This window comes from Labrus mixtus, chromosome 20, assembly GCF_963584025.1.
Source record: "Labrus mixtus chromosome 20, fLabMix1.1, whole genome shotgun sequence".
Lineage (NCBI taxonomy): Eukaryota > Metazoa > Chordata > Actinopteri > Labriformes > Labridae > Labrus > Labrus mixtus.
The window spans coordinates 17,831,320-17,848,112 of NC_083631.1; the positions used below are offsets into that span (position 1 = coordinate 17,831,320).

Below are 16,793 nucleotides of genomic sequence, written 5' to 3' on the forward strand. Positions count from 1 at the left end.
AATTGATTCATGTTATTAATTAACATGTTCTATGAGAAAACACAAAAAGCTTACCCTGCTATTGAACAAAAACTGTTGTGCGTGTATGAGTTCTTGACACTTAAAGTATAAGTTCCCCTTCTTTTCTGAGAACTAGAGGAAGGTGTCTCTCTTTCCCTCTCTCTCTCTCTCTCTCTCTTTCTCTCTCTCTCTCAAAGGAAAACAAATATTCTGGTCTTCCAAACTTGTCTGGACCCATACTGGACAGACTGCATATAAAAAAAAAAGAGCCAACACATTTAACTTGTATTGCGATGAAAAACGGTTTTGAGAAAGCAACACTTTTAAAATAAGTCACAGCAGTTGTCCGCAGCTGAAATGAGGAATTGGTCACACTCTGTGGTCACTCGTCATCAACTTTGCTCGACTGATGCGTTCAAAGTGTTAGTCAGGAGGAAGTCAGAGGGCAAGAGACACAGAGGAGAGAAAAAAAAGAAAGAGTCAGCTGAGACTTTGAATAATAATGGGTGTAAATAATGAAGCTGACTTGATGAACCAGAGGTCTTTATTCTGTTTGTTTGTTATTTTAATCTTTAAGCATCAGATGTACATCCATGTTTTCACACCACGGCCTTAAAATGTCCCTAACAATTTGCTCTTTGTGTCATTGAGTGTTCTTGGTTTGTCTTCATCATGACTCGAGCCTGCCATCAGAGTGTTATATGGCACACAATCCAAAACATGTAAACGTCTGAGTCTGTCAAACAACATCAAGGCTTCAAATTCAATTAACAGGTGTAACTGAAGCAAAAATGCTGGTTTATAAGAAACTGCTTCACCAGACAGTGAGAGGTATTCATTAAGCCAAATGTTCTTAATGAGCCTCAAGAAACATGCTCACTCTGGACTGCGAATGTTTCCTGCTACAGATGATCTAAAGAGTGTTTTTGAGTCACAGTGAAAGTGCAGTACTGTCCAGTTTTCAGGAATTGTCAGTAAAAGTGAAAAGTGGAAATTCTGAAATTAGAACAAATGTGTTCATTTGACTATGATGGAGTTGTGAAACTGGGCCCACTCAAAATAGCAGTTGCATGACCTGAAGCAGCACCGAGTTCACATTTACTACACCCACCTCTGATTTACTGTAAATGGATGATTAAAAAAAAAAAAAAATACTATTCATAAACTACAATGGTGTTGTTTGAATGAGCTAAACTTCATGCATGAAAGACACATGTTTGAGCTGCATGTGGCTCAGCTGACTGTGCTGTTATCTCGATGCATGCAGTCGATCAACCCCTGAAACTTTCATTTATCTGGCCAATCTTGACTGTAGCGTAGTGTAGTCTGTGTAGGTTCTCAGTCATCCAGCGCATGGTAAATCAGTGTTAAATCAGTGTTAAATGACGATCTTGAAGACGCTTCACCTCTCCTCCAAAAGACTTCTTCAGTTACAAACTTACTTGTAGACAGAGCTAGAAATAAAAGCCACAGACTAGAAATGTAAGCCACAGGCTTTTATTTCGAGCTCCGTCCACCAAATAGCTTAGAGCCGAAGAAGCCTTTCAGAGGAGAGGTGAAACTTCTTCAAGATCTTCAACCAAGTCCAGTTGCATTGGATCAAGCTTTGATCTATCGTTAATGTACGGGAAAAAAATACATGTCACTGCCTGTGTGATCAGTTAACAGTATTTTGCAGATTATATTTCTATTCATTGTCGAAACACCTTTCAATAAAGGGTTTGAGTGCTAAATATTGCCAAAACAGGATGATGATTTACATGTATTTTGCTTGAATGAAGACATCCACGCCCCTAAAAAAAAAAAACAATAACTTCCTGAATAATAAATGTTTTCACACAAACCAAAAACTGTCACATTATTTACAACAGAATTTAGCTGATGTTGAAGAAATGTCATTAAGTGTCATCATGGACTGAAAGAGGAAACTGAAGTCATTTCAGAGGAAACTCCCACTGAGCTCTCCAGTGTGTTCGTGAGGAGTGTGCTGACAAGAAGGAAGAGAAGGCGACAGAGATGAACGAAAAAGGAGCCAAGTCTTCATCAAGTAAGGTAAGAGACTGGGACGTTTGCTGTGAGGGATTTGTTGAATGCACTGAGACTACAAACATTTTAACTTCACAGCTTAAATTTGTCCGAATATATATATATTTTTAAAAGAAGGTATAATGGTCTGATTTGTATATGGTTATGAGATATATCTTAAAGGAGTACTTCTTGGTCATCCTTTAATCTCAGAGCTTATGGTGAAACAGGCTGTATGAAGACATCCTGTGAGATAGAATAACAGAGAATTTTCTGAATGACACAAGAGTTACGCAATATTGTGCCCTGTTTCCCTCTAGGTTTATCTGTAAGTGCTGGTCCGGTTAGCTGGTCTGGCCCCTAACAGATTAAAATGCACAATATAAAAAACACTTATTTTTAGGAGTAAGGAGACAAAAATATATCTTTTTATAAGCTTCATAAATTCTGACTTCATGTTCTTATTGGGTCTTTAAACAATTAGGCAAAGAAGATTTTAGTGTTGCCCCTGCTGTGTTACATTATAAAGCTATAGTGAAATAACATATTTGAGATTTACAAAACCATATCAGGCTTTGCTAATGCTATAAACATGAGGGGACTAATTATCAAGTTTATAATATTTAGAGGTGAAGTAATCACAGTTTTATTTGGAGTGTATGTTTTTTTTTTTTTTAACTCTAAGTAAGACTCTGTGTTTGCTTACACCATCTTTGCAATGCACAGTGCGAGTGAGCCGGGGGCCCGCCGCCCCCCAAAAATGAATGGTAGTGGAAACACTGTGGTGACCCCTGTGAGAGTGGCTTGGATAAAAAAAAATACTGATTGAAATCAGGAAATGTTATTACTTGTCATGCTAAAGCACTTTGAAATTTCCAAAGACAACCAAGAAAAGTAAGACAAAAATAATGGTGACTCTTTTAAGAACTTGATTTTGTCATTCCTGCTGAGAAATTGTACCTGCTGAGAATTTGCCACTATAAGGTTTTTTTTTTTATGTAGGTCTAATTATGTTAAAGTTCAAGATCCTCTCCCTTTGTTTTTGGTTTCATACTGGCATCAAGCAGCACCGTGCGACATGCTACACCTCAGAAAGAACAAAAGAAGTTGATTTGGTTTTGAAGTCAGTGCTGGCTTCCCACATGCTGCTCGTGGGTGTTTCCCCAAACCAGCTTCTGTAAACAGCAGCTACAAAAGGCACAAATGGAGTCTGTTATGCCTGAGAGACCCTGAAATCCCCCTGTATTTATTTATTGATCTATTTATCTTCTGCACTACAGTTGTCACACCTCACCTTGTTCTTTCTAACTTGACTTCTCCTTTCTTTAGCGTCATATTTCTGCTGAATTTAAAGTTACTTCAGAAAGGTTTCTGCACACTCATACTATAAGATAATTTCCGGCTATAAATACTATTTTTACTATTCCTGTGCCAAACTGAATGAACAATTAATGTCTTATTGTGAATATTTAAAATCAAGAATTTAGGAGATTAAACTTTTTTTTTTTTTTTTTTTAATCTGGAAGTAGCCTAGTCCCATTTCATCTTCAACTATATCATCAGTTTGATATTAGGCTGTTATTAAACACTTTAACATAATCAGTAAAGGAATGGGACAATAAACAGTAAATGGGGGCGCTAAGGGCGTCTGGATAAAAAAGGTGATTGAGAGTTTTAACCAATAGAAAAAAGGAACAAATGTCACAACATTTAACTAGATTAATGTCTCTTGGATAGGTTGTAAAAATAAGATAAGTAGCCTTTCAAATGTAAGGAACGGGATTACTTCTGTGCTATACTTTTTAACCAAAGAAAACTCAGCCACCATGGTAAAGCAGAGTCATCTAATGTTACTATGGCAACAGCACTTCACAAAGTCCGGCCAGCTAGTAGCCGTTTGCGAGACGTAGTTAGTCCGAGACAAAGTAGCATACTTTTAACTCAGTTGGCTTACTTACAGTTTTAGTGGAGCTCGTTAGGACGTACTCTTCTTCTCCGTCAGCCTCGACACCATCATCATCATACTCCTCCTGTGGCATTATTAGATCTGTTAGCTCCTTCTTTGCTGGTGTGGTTTTTGGCAAGTAGGAGGTCGACGCCACCACCGGCCGGCTACATCCGCTTTCCCTTTACTCAAGACAAACTGCTCGCCTATAATCATTTTGTGAACTCAAATGTATTGTGCTTCACCCCTCATTCCTCATTCCTCAGTTGTAGCTACTAGCAAAAAGGAAAAGTTAGAATAATTGCGTTATGTTGTTCCAAACATTGAAAATGACTTGCACTTGACAAGTAGGCTACACGCAGCGAAGTTTAGTGGTCGTTATCGTTCACGTCACAAGAACGTCATCACTTCAATTATTACCTGCCTACAATAATATTCTAAGCCAGGTGGTGACAACAGATGTAGATAAAACAGTCTTTTCTTTGACTTGTTTTTTTCTTTAGTTTTCTTTAATTACTAAACAATTATTTAAGATGGCATTACATTTTTTTGTGTTTGAAGGATTTTATTCAGAGTCACACCACTGGGTAACACATTTCAGAAAAGAACATTTAAAAATGACATTTACAACTAAAAGGAAACATTACTTATTATTATATACTACAAAATCGAGCTCAGACAGAAGATTTTATTCAAACATGTCAGAGCTGTTGAAATTTGGGGAAATTTTGCTGACTTTTGTCTTTCACTGTGGCCAGTCAGTTAGCATCACCAGAGGCCTTTTCTTAGAGATTCTGCCGTTTTTAATGCGTACGCATTTTCTCCAGAGACCGGTGATGAGTGCCAGCCTGTATATTTTTAACAGTGTGATAAAACTGCTCCTCCGTGGCTAATGTTTATTTATTCACTATGTTACTGTATGTGTGTCTGTGTCTGGAGACATTGTATTTCTTTTCCATCACACACATGTGAGAAAGAGAGATAAGAGGCAGGCGGCTGCGGATGTGGATGACAACCCACAACAAGTGCACACTCAAAGTAGAGTGCGGTCATGACTAATTTCTTCTTTAATTCAAGTAAATATACTAATATCTGTTCCTCTCTCTCGCTCTTCCTGTGTGTCTCACTATCTCTCTCTCTCTCTCTCTCTCTTTGTGTGTACACCATAAGTCTTTTCTTGTGTAAAAACAGCAGTTTCCAGAGAGGGAGCTCCCAGCCCCATCTTACCCAAGTAATGATGCCACTCCTGTGGGTTGCACTTTGGTCAGTTCTCCCTCTTGTGGTTGCCCTCTCCGGTCAAGACAGTTGTCACATCCATGAGAGCAGCAACTTGCAACACGGTAAGTCCCTGCAGTATCAACGTGCAAGGGTCAGTGTAGTGTTGTAAATAAATCCATAGCAGCAGGCCGCCCCCACCAACAATCCAGAGGAACCTACAAGACATGAGAGCTCAGGAGCTCCAGGGAAAATATGTGGTTAGTAACTAAGATTTACAGATAACGACATGCAGTTATATGATGCGAATGCACAGAGAGGGAGCGATAGGAGCTCACGGTGCCAGTTCCCCCTGTAGTCTAAGCCTATAGCAGCATAACTATGAGCTGGTTCATTCCTGAGCCAACCCTAACTATAAACTTTATCAAAAAGGAATGTTTTAAGTCTATTCTTAAAAGTACAGTGCGTCTGCCTCCCGGACAATGACTGAAAGATGATTCTAAAGGAGAGGGGCCTGATAATCGAAGGCTATACCTCCCATAGTACATTTTAGAGGCTGTAGCTACCACAAGCAGGCCTGCATTCTGGGAGCTTAATGTTCTTGAAAGGCTTATACGGCTCTATAAGCTCTCTATGATAAGATGGTGCCTGACCATTAAGAGCTTTGTATGTGAGCATTGTTGGGACATGCTTTTAATAAACTGTGCATGTGTTTTAGGACAGAACAAGAACTTCTAAGATTGAGTTTTGTGAAGGTTAGATTTGAAAAAAGCTAAAAAGTAAAAAAGTTCATTATCAGAAAAACATCCTTCTTTTAGACTGCTTTAAGTGCATGTTGTACTCATATTTCTAAACTTTCACTGGAATACTTTGAATTTAGAATTTCAAAATTAAGATAATGTAAAAACTTGATATGACAATGGGGAACTTTTCAGTGATAGCGGCATCAAATAATTTACAAATAAGGAAAACTGGAAACACACAGTGCAAAACTTATCTTACAGAAAGCAAGTCTTGCATATTTTTAGGACAAAAAATGACAAATTAGAGTTCATAAGCTTAGCAAGTTTTGGAAACTTGTCTTCTTCCTAACCTAGAATCTCCGTTGCTGAAATCCTTACGCTGCTATAACGACTACAAGACGCACGTTGACTGTGAGTGGAATGAACACAGGAGGAGAGAACTGCAGCTCTGGCTCAAGACAGGAAAAGAAAAGTAAGAACACACATGTATTTTCACAATAGGCTTGTTTGATAATGTCATTTTGGCGCCTGGGTTTTCTGTCATTCAACGGCGGGTTTGTGCCCCCGCAGTGTGCAGTGTGAGCCGTACGAGGCTGCAGGACCAAGAGATGCAAGTGAGCACAGGATGGTCCAGTGCAGATTCAAAACTCAAAACATCAGAACTCTTTATTTTGCCATCGGCATCGAACACACCGTCTTCTTCCTGGACAAAAAGGCCCCCTGCTCATCAGTCCCGCGCAGGACTCTGGATCTTTCACAGCACTGTGAGTTAAGATAACAGCTGTCAATCGATGATCATTTCACAGTGGTGGTGACGTCATAAGACACTCCAGTCGTGTCGTCCCTGTAACTGTTGGTTATGTTTGTGTTAAACAGTGAGAGCACGCACACCAGAGAGTCTGTCCACACATGATGAAGGTGATGGAGGCCGGCGGCTGAGCTGGTCCAGCCCTTACCCCTCCTCCTCCTCCCTGAATAAACACATCACATACCAGCTCAGCTACACGACAGAAACACAGGATAACTGGACGGTTAGCTAAAAAAAAAAACCTATGCTTTGTTCAGTTACTGAAGAGACAAACTCTTTTTGACTTTAAAAAAAATAAACAGTTTTTGTCAGTATGCATTAGTTTTTAAACCTAACGTTTTTGTTTTTTTTTGTACTTTATTTTTTCCAAAAGTAAAACACCAATGTGACAAAACGTAAAGCATACTATAAAAACAGAAACAAAACAATCAAACAAACCAGTAACATCAAAACACCAGTCCAAATTCATAGGTCATGGGTATGTAAACCATCCCACTTAAAAAAAATAATAACACTAGTATATAAATAAGCAATAATAAATAAAAAAAACAAACACACAAGACAAAACAAAAACCCTGCTGCCCATAGTCCGACAACTCTGACTGACTTCTCTTGATATATATATGAGTAAACAATCTGTTTACTGTGAGTACATTTAACGTTTAAACCATTTGCTGTTTTGTATTTAGTAATGAAAGCAAAGACAGTTGGTGGTGGTCTATAAATCATATTTGGACATATTTAGACTTCCTCTGACAGGAAAACTGGTGCCGGCTCAGGGCCCCTGGGGCTAAGTCAAGCCTGAGCTCTGGTGATGGTACAATGAAGCCTATGAATAACATATTGAAAATTAAAGAGACCCACAATGCAAGGTTCTATGGCCACTTAAGCTTTAGTGAGGCTGTAATCTGCAATATTGTACTTTCAGCATCATGCTAATGTTGTCATGCTTTCACACTCAAAAGGACAATAATAACATGATATGGCATTTTAGCAGGTGTATCTGTAGTACACCTGTAGGACTGTAACTACTTAGTAATAATAATTATTGATTAGACTTTTATAGAGCTTTTCTAAGTAATGAAAGAAGCTTAACAAAGAATAACAACAGTGAAAACAATACAAAGAAGAAATAATGTAAGAGAAGGAGGATGAACAAAAAAAAAAAAACAGAAGAAATGATTCAGTGTGGAGTAACTTTCCAGTATATTGCTCGGCTTCACTTACTGTAGGTGGGTGATGAAAGAGGTGGGTAGGTGGGTGATGAAAGAGTTCAGTCGGTGTAAACCAAAAATATTTTGGACCTAGCTGTAACCATATTTAATATATTTAATAATATAATATTAATATAATATAATATATTTAACCATATTTAATTTAGCTTTACAGTTGTGCATTTTAACATTGGGCACAATGGGAAAGGACTAACTATTAGAGCCAGCCTCAAGTGGCCATTTAGAGAACTGCAGTTTTTGACACTACAGTCGTGGCTTCATTTTTCCGAAGCGGTAGCCCTTGCTTTCTGAGTATTGACACACACAAAAAGCTAAATTGAAAATCCGAAGCACAGCCACCTTCATGTCTGTATACATATAATTTGTTCAACTTTTTCAACAAAAAATAAGTACATTTTTTTTTTTTAAAGGACCATTACCAGATTTTTTTCTTTGATTATATCTTTCTTTATTGTAATCTACAATTCACATACCTTTCTTTTTATTCTTTCTAAAGACATTGGATGTCACAAACACCAGCATCATATTACAGAGGCAGATGCTGATCACTGGTCACAGGTACAAAGCCAGGGTAAGGGCCCGGGCCAACATGGGTCAGTGGAGTAACTGGAGTCCTGTTGTGAGCTGGAATACTGAAAACGGTTAGTCAAAGAAAGCATTTATGATCAATTTAAACCCGTGTGGCCTTCAACATCGTGATGCCTTTTTGAGCATAAAGTTACTTTTATATGTCAGAGGAAACTAACTGGCCGTCTTTATCTCCTTTCCTCACATTTCTAATCTTCTCCCTCTGTTCATTTTTATGGGAGCATTAGAGAATTTTAGAGCCTTGGGGATGTTGTTATTAGCACTGTCTCTCTTTCCCTCCCTCACTCCCTCACTCTCTCTCTCTCTCTGGCTCTAGATGCAGGGCACTTCCCCAGTTTGCATTGTGTCCTGGATGGAGAGAAGGAGGTGATGTGTAGCTGGGAATTGAGCAGAGAGGTGGCTCAAACAGTTTCCTACCAGCTGGCCTGTCGAGAAAACCGGACTTCACAGTGAGTCCAGTGTGATTCTGTCAAATATCAGCTGGTTGTCATTCATTCATTCACTCATATGATCCCCCACTTTTTTTTATCTGGGTTTCAGGTCTGCAATATGTTGTGTAAACCCAACAGTGACCTCTGACCACAATGAGATGTCGCTGAAGTTCAGCTGCAGGCTGACTGTCGCAGACCCTGAGCATCTGCTGCTGGAGCTTCAACCGACACGCAATGCCAGGATTTTTAAACCCAACGAGAACAGTCAGTAGACAAAAGACAGAACGCACAATACTATCAAGAAGATTAAGTTGGGGGGGGGGGGAGGGGGGTGATAACATCCCCTGCCAAATTAAAAACACATAATAGGGTGATAAAAGCTCTAAAGGCACACAGCACCCAGCAGAAAAGCTGTGACTGTGATTGAGTGGCTCCACCTAGTGTTTGAAGGTAGCTACTGCAGCCCTGTTAGTTTAATACCAGGCTGATAGACAAGATGTGTTGAAACATGTTATACAACACACTTTCAGTCAGAAATATATTTAATTACAACAAAATAAGCTGGATATAAAACTTTTTTTTTTTTAGTGGGTGCATTTTTTAGTCATTTTACAAACTGTACATTTTACTAAAATAACTAAATACATTTGCCTATCTGTTACTCCATTTCATTGATAACAAAAGTTTCTATACCTTTTTTAAAAACTTTATTGTACTCAGTGAATCTTATGTTATCTTTATGTTAATTTTTCCAAATCTAAATATTGCCAAACGTTCAAAGTATTCAAATTAGAAAAAAAAAATATTTTACAGAATTCTGAATATATCTATTGATGAACCTAGTCTGGTTTCTAGTAGGCTCAAACACAGTTTTCTTGTACCCTAATACCTGGCATAAGTACTGAACCCTTCCAGAAACGTAATGTTTGCAATGTTTTATACGTAAATAGGATGTTCGACAGCAATAAAACATGTAATGTTTGATCTTATTCATTACAATCTTTAAGTGTTCCTCTGTTTAAAACTGTAATGTACGGTATGTGTTTAAAAGGGTGATAATGTATATATGAAAACCTTTGAAAACAAAAATCTGTATGTTAACTGTAGTTTGTACATTCATGTGTTGCTTTTCAACTGTGTTCTTTGCTTAAACAAGACACATTTTCACTGAGAGAATAATTACTTTAAACCAAATTTATAATCAGCTTTTCAGTCATGACTTCCTGTGTTTTGCAGTTCGCCCCAACCCTCCACAGCTGGTAAAGGTGAGGGAGGTAGGCAGCAACTGGAGGGTGGAATGGACTGCTCCAAGCATAGCCGCCAAAGTAACACTGAAATATCAGGTCTGCTATTACAGGATAGAGGAAAAGGTGAGACAATTAAAACAGCATGCTCTTACACATTCATGATTGGAAAATTCAGCTTGTGCAGTAAAACCAAACCTCTCGTTTGTTTGTCTTTCAGGGATGTTCAGACACTGTAAACGTTTCAGGGGTCTCCACGTCCCTTTCCATCCTGGAGTCATCTCTGGTCTCATCCCAGCACTACAGGGTCAAGGTCAGGTCCCTGATTGACCCTGAAAAAGAATCTATGTACGGGGGAATCCCGTCTGAATGGACCCATCCCGTGGACTGGACCTCTCATAAAGGTACTGCAGCATGCACACAAAAACAGACAGCACCAAGACATTATTTTCTGATAACTGTATTATTGAATGAATTATAGTGATTAAAATTAGCACCTATTATGTTTTCTGTTCCCTGTTAGCCAGCTTGTCCATAGACAGCCTGATCTATTGTTCCATTGGTCTGCTTGTAGCCATGGTGTTCCTCGCACTCTACTGCACCATCCCAACTTGTCACAGGTGAAGTTTTTAAATCATGTTTAAAAAGGAAATGTGTTCTTTGTAATGCATGAAAGCAATAGGCTAAAGCACTTGACATGCTTTCCTGCCATTTTATCTATATATTTAGCTCTTTTTACATTTTAAACCAATAGGAGGGTCATTCTGTGGGTGGATTCAGTTCCATCTCCAGGCAAAAGTAAAATCCTGTCAGAGATCAAGGTGAGAATTGATTGATTGACATAATTTCTTCAGTTTGAGGTGTACCAAGGGATTATTCTGTATATTGTTTATTTGATTTTGTTATTTAGTTCTTGATGTATTTTTTGTATCAGTCTTCCACCAGCTGGACCCTCATGCAGAGTGAGAATACATCCTTTTGCAAAGTGCAACATTCGGAGAGCATGTCTACATGGTAATATGGCCCTGACTTAGGTAATATGCCGACGATCCTCTGGTATACATCAGTAACAGTTTCCAATCTCTCTCCCTTCAGCTCCTCTATTGCGTCTCTCTGGCCGACCAAGGACACTGAAGGGAAGATTTTGGAACAGGATGAGGGCTGCTGGACCCACAAAAACCTGATCATCTCTGCTGAGAAGGTTAAAGGCTCTGACACGTCCTCACTGAGCTTCAGTGGGCCTTACATCTTCTGTCAGGTCAGTTAGTCACAGGCACATTAAGTTTCATCTAATGGGCATTCAGGTGCCAAAAAATGTCTCAAAGCACGGACATTTAGCTCTGAATTTTGATTCAGTTGGACCTGACTGTTTTGTGGCGAGCCCAAGTTGTTAAGAGTCATGTTCATTGACAACAAGTAGTCTAGCTTCTAATACAGTTTATTTGAATCAAATAATAATGGATGAATAAGTAGAGTTTAAAGGAACAGGTAGAAATATTTTTTAACATATAGATAAAACCAGGCTAGCTGTTTTCCTTTGTTTCCATTCTCTACGCTAAACTAAGCTAACCAGCTGCTAGCTGTAGCTTAATTTTTACAGACAAATATGGGATTGGTATTTTTTGTCGCGAATATGTGTAATTACCAAAATGTAAGACTGTTAATTATCACATTACTGTGAGATAAAATAAAATGCTAGCTTAATATGAAAATGCAGACCTGCTGTTTCTTAGTTTCAAGTCTTTATGCTAAACCAAGTTAGCCAGCTGTCTGTATTTACAGTTCAGATCTAAAATTGGTATCAAACAGATTTGTTTATATATCACAGTATTGCACTATTATATTACAACAAATACAAATGCTTTATTACTTAAGAAATACAGGGTAGCTGTTTACTCCTCGTTCCCCCTATTGGTTGTAGAGTTTGCTAACTGCAGCTTCATATTTAACATACAGACATGCTATATTACATGACATTCTGTTTAATGGCAGATGAGGTTATCAAAGAACTGTTATTACTTTTTAACTATTAAATGTTCTGATCATTAGCTTTGTTTTTTTTTTATCTGACAGTCAAACGAGCCAAACAAGACTTCAGAGGATGTAAAGAAGTGTGAAGAGAAACAAGAAGCAAAAGAAACCTCTTCAGGCGACTCTGTATCTCCTACCCCTTTGAATTTCACCCTTTTTGGGGAGGGTTATGTAGGTCTGTCTGGCCGAAACATCTCCTGCTCAACACAGGATCTTGTATCGCACAGTGACGCGGTCCCAAACAGATACAGGCTTGACAGTGCTGCACAGGACCAACAGTGTCCAGACACCTCACCATGGCCGGACCAGACAGACGACCAGCCGACCCTCAGCAAGCCCACCAGCAGCTTCCAACCAACAGCTTACACCTCAGTGACTTTTACCTCTTGGCCTCAGGGCGGCGCCATACAAGCCTCTGGGTACTGCCACATCCCTACATCCCAAGAGCTCACATAAGAACAGCAGAGTAACCTGGAGTGTTGAATAGACTTATTAGATATTCTCAGAAGATGCAACATTTGATCAATCAGTAATATTTTGTATAACCTTTTCACCTGTTTAAGCAATTTACATTTTCTTATTTCAGTGGGCTGTTCAACAGAAGAGAAGATTTTTAAAGAACCATTTGACCTGAGTTAATATTTATCTGAACTAAAGAGAGCTTAAATGCCTGCCTACTCTCTGAGAAATGTGCAAAAATCAGTGACAGTTATAAAATACAAAACTATTTTAATCAATAGATTCTTAATAACTGTTATAAATAAATAAAAAAAAAATATATATATATATACTGTATATTTAAATGTTTCCCCTTCTCAAGTCTAGTGTCTCTCTCGGCAGAGGCAAGGAGTAGCATTATGTAAAATGTATTTTTATTAAGGAAGTCTGTTACTGGGCTAACTGCCATGTTTGCAGTGGTCATGTATGCGTGTTTGCACTCAGGTGTGTGAGTTAGGAGCTTGTTGTCAATGTTATAGTGTATGTATTGCTGAATGTATAAATATAATATCGCCGTGTGGAATTCTTGATACTTTTATGATGTCTGTGCACTGCATGCAAAGTTTAGCAAAGGGTTAATGCCAACAAATACATTTGAAACAATGCTGAAATAATAAATAAAAAAAAATCTACATTTTATTAAGTCTTATTAGTAAGTAGCCTATATTAAGTGTTTCAAAATATATTGAAATCGGCTGGAGTCAAAAGGACCAGAGCGACAGGAGCAGGAGTCAAATCAGCAACAACTGCAACGAGGACCATAGCCTCCTATATGAGGTGCAGCGAGGACCATAGCCTCCTATATGGGGTGCAACGAGGACCATAGCCTCCTATATGGGGTGCAACGAGGACCATAGCCTTCGTGCAATGGGGGACCTGCTCCACCAACTGAGCTAAACCACCCCTTCCAAGTTTTCAAATACTCTTCAAATTGAACACTAGAACACTAAAATCTGTCTTCATGGGGGATTATTGCTTGACTCTCTCACTCACACAAATGCACACACACAAACACATGAAGAAAAAAATACACAGTGTTATCTAATTTATTGCTCTGTTTATCTGCACATCTGTTTACCTGGCAGGGCTTTGCTGAGAATTAATGGTCTGTCAGTGTCTGGAAGCAAGTGTGAGTGTCTGTGGCCTGCACTCATGTAGCTGTGATATTTCTATGCTTTAAATGACACATTTATACAACATGTTGTGAATCAGAGAAGCATCTGCGGGGTCTTTTTTGTCTCAGTAGAAAGAACACAATGGTGGAATTCCAGGCATGCTGATATCAACTTCCTTTGTTTCCAGCCATCGCTAGGTACAACGTCCTGTCTGATGGTTTGGAGGAGCGGTCTGGCACACACCGACAAACATGTCACGATGCCTGCAAAGACGCTCAACTCAATCATCTATTTTACTACGGTACAGTAGCAGAAGTGAGAGGAAGGTGATTCTATGTGTTTTCAGAGTATTTGTGGATTTTTTTTTCAGATGTTCAGCCACAGAAAACAGACATAATCTTTACAGACACCATCGCAGAGGAAGGGGCTTTGGCTGAGTGAAGAAGTGAGAGACTCCTATAATCATCTCTTCATCAGTGGAAAGAGAGAAGACAAAGGACTAAAGTGTGTTGATGAAAAGTGTGTACACTTGATGACTTGTGTTTGTCGTCTGTGTACAGCATGTCCCTGTCCTTTGTCGTACATAAAAACAGGAAAATAAAAGCGCTGGAAGGTGTAGGGAGTGCGCGGCGCCGCACGGATGCTTGTGTAACCTCCTGTTCAAAGGCCTCCTGTTTCCTCACTACTGTGCATCAGGGAATCCAGGCCAAACTAAAACACAGACAGTTATTCCAGTTTTATGTCTTCTAAGGCAGTCTGGACAATAAGGGGCTATTTCAAGGCTCCGTGATGTATTTCATTCCCAGAGCTTTTTTTTTCTAACCCATAAGATAGAGAATAATCTTTTGGATACTATTTTATCCATACATATGAGACACAATTCAACACTTTGCTGAACATGCCCGTCGACCCCACATCTGTTAAAATAAACATGTTTTGTTATTATTATTTTAGAAGTCTGAAAACTTTCCTCATAATTTGAAGCATGCTTTTGATACCACTGCAAGGTAATCGCACCACGTGCTCCTAACAGCACGACAGGCTGAGTTACACTTTATGTTCTTTTCAATCTTTACTTAAACTTATGTTTTGCTGATGGGCAGGGGCGTGTCCAGACTTTTTTGACTGGGGTGGCCCAACTGGAGCACAGACTTATGCAGGGGTGGCCTGAAGTGTGATGTACACACGCACACACGCACACTAATTAATATAAATGATTAATTGATACGATATTTAAAATATGTGTAGGTTATTATTCAAATAATTATTTTTAAAATTTTACATTATATTCTATTTTACTGTATATATGTGTATTAGTAATTTGAGTGTTATTGCATGGCCTTGCGGAACAGTCTTTACATTTCACTGCACATCTGTATGAGCATGTGACAAATAAAAATCTTGAATCTTGAATCTTGAAAAATGTTATCTACTTTATAACACAAGATAATGGAAACAAATTTCTTGGTCCCGAAAATGACCATTCAGTTCATTGCACGCAAGAAAGTGTGCATTACTTTCCTATGAACCTGTCTTATGAAAGTCCCACCTCTGAAAAGGCAAATAGCCAATCACAGTTTAGGATTTTTGGGGTGGCCAATCAGTTGCAGTAAATCTTTCAATTGGAATGTGAGAAAAAGACTACTTGAAACAGTAAAAAAAAAAAAAAAAAAAGTGTTTGGCAAGACAGGATGAGAAAAGAATAGTACCTAATTGGCCTTTTGAGTGAAGTAACATTGAAGCTGCTCCTGTTCTGCGTGGATGCACATTCCCAGAGGCCTGCCACATGTTTCAAAGCGTGATTTCACACACACAAACTTGTTTTCTCCAATTAAGAGGACATTTTTTTCATTAATTCTAGAGAGATGTTAATTACACATTCATCTGGCTTCCTCATAACCTTGAATTCTACATTTACACAACTTGTAACAATGTTCTTTACTATTTTTGGACAGTCTCTGTGTCTACATTTGATAAGAAACCAGATATTGTGACTGTTTTCTTTTGTCCCCATGATGATCCAACTTTATATTTCTCCCAGCGTAACTTTCTGAGTTAACAAGCCAACCCACTTCACACAGCGACTGGGTATACGTGTAGCTCTTTTGACAATTATTTGTGGCCTGGGTCATTTGTGCAACAGAGTGCAACACTTAAGTGTAATGTCTTCCTGGAAAGAGGAAGTGTGCGCCACTTCTATAAAAGCCTAAAATGGCTTTTAGTTTTTGACGCAGTTACAGTGGACATCACATCATCATCGCAGCAACTTACTTGCGACAATATGTGAAAACAAGCTATACAAAATGAAAGACCAGAATCCAGCTTTCTCAGGCAGGAGATTTTACCACAATGCAAGGTAAACCCACGGTAGACAAAACCGGTAGCTTTAAAGTTAGAGAGCAATTTGATTCCAATTCACCGCATCATCTTAATGTTTTTGCATGCAAACAGGTGAGGTTGTCTGTTAAAAGTCCAGTTCGATCCCAGGTCTCTGTAAAAATGGTTCATCAGGCTGTGGTCAGGATGGCCCATTATTTTGTTCCAGTGGTTGTTTGCCGGTTAGGTAACAGTGTTTTGAGACCTAACAAGCCTTATCGTCCTTTAAGGTCAAGCAGTCAGCTATGAACCATTTCATGTCTTTAGTCACACTTTCTGGTTCCTCAGGGATCCTCCCACACTGTCATGGTGTTTGACCCCTGTGTGTGTGTGTGTGTGTGTGTGTGTGTGTGTGTGTGTGTGTGTTTGAATGAGCGCGAGCATGCCAGTGTGTGTTTGTCACAGTCAACAGGCCTCCACACACACACTTCCCCGTTCTTATTTGAAGTCCATGGGGGGTTGGGAGCTGCTCGGACATGAGCAGAAAACCAGGGATGCCACCTGGATGCTGAATTTGGAGATGGTCTGCTGTTTAGAAG

General features: G+C 39.0%; 1 protein-coding gene across 1 annotated transcript; it reads left to right on the top strand.

Moving 5' to 3' along the window:
* Positions 1-1,877: 1,877 nt before the first annotated feature.
* csf2rb (colony stimulating factor 2 receptor subunit beta) lies at positions 1,878-13,286 on the top strand. Its single transcript, XM_061026986.1, has 15 exons — positions 1,878-2,052; positions 5,141-5,310; positions 6,283-6,400; positions 6,499-6,692; positions 6,805-6,959; positions 8,468-8,612; positions 8,876-9,008; positions 9,100-9,254; positions 10,227-10,360; positions 10,455-10,638; positions 10,758-10,854; positions 10,989-11,055; positions 11,169-11,248; positions 11,330-11,492; positions 12,308-13,286. Exons 2-15 carry the CDS (start codon positions 5,205-5,207, stop codon positions 12,719-12,721), a joined length of 2,145 nt encoding a protein of 714 aa, XP_060882969.1. The 5' UTR covers positions 1,878-2,052; positions 5,141-5,204; the 3' UTR covers positions 12,722-13,286.
* The last annotated feature ends 3,507 nt before the right edge of the window (positions 13,287-16,793 follow it).

Excerpts from the sequence above, each read along its gene's own strand:
- csf2rb (XM_061026986.1), top strand. The coding sequence starts at position 5,205 with ATGATGCCACTCCTGTGGGTTGCACTTTGGTCAGTTCTCCCTCTTGTG. Across the intron at positions 8,613-8,875 it reads GAGCTGGAATACTGAAAACG|ATGCAGGGCACTTCCCCAGT; the intron begins GTTAGTCAAAGA and ends CTCTGGCTCTAG. Across the intron at positions 11,493-12,307 it reads GGCCTTACATCTTCTGTCAG|TCAAACGAGCCAAACAAGAC; the intron begins GTCAGTTAGTCA and ends TTTATCTGACAG.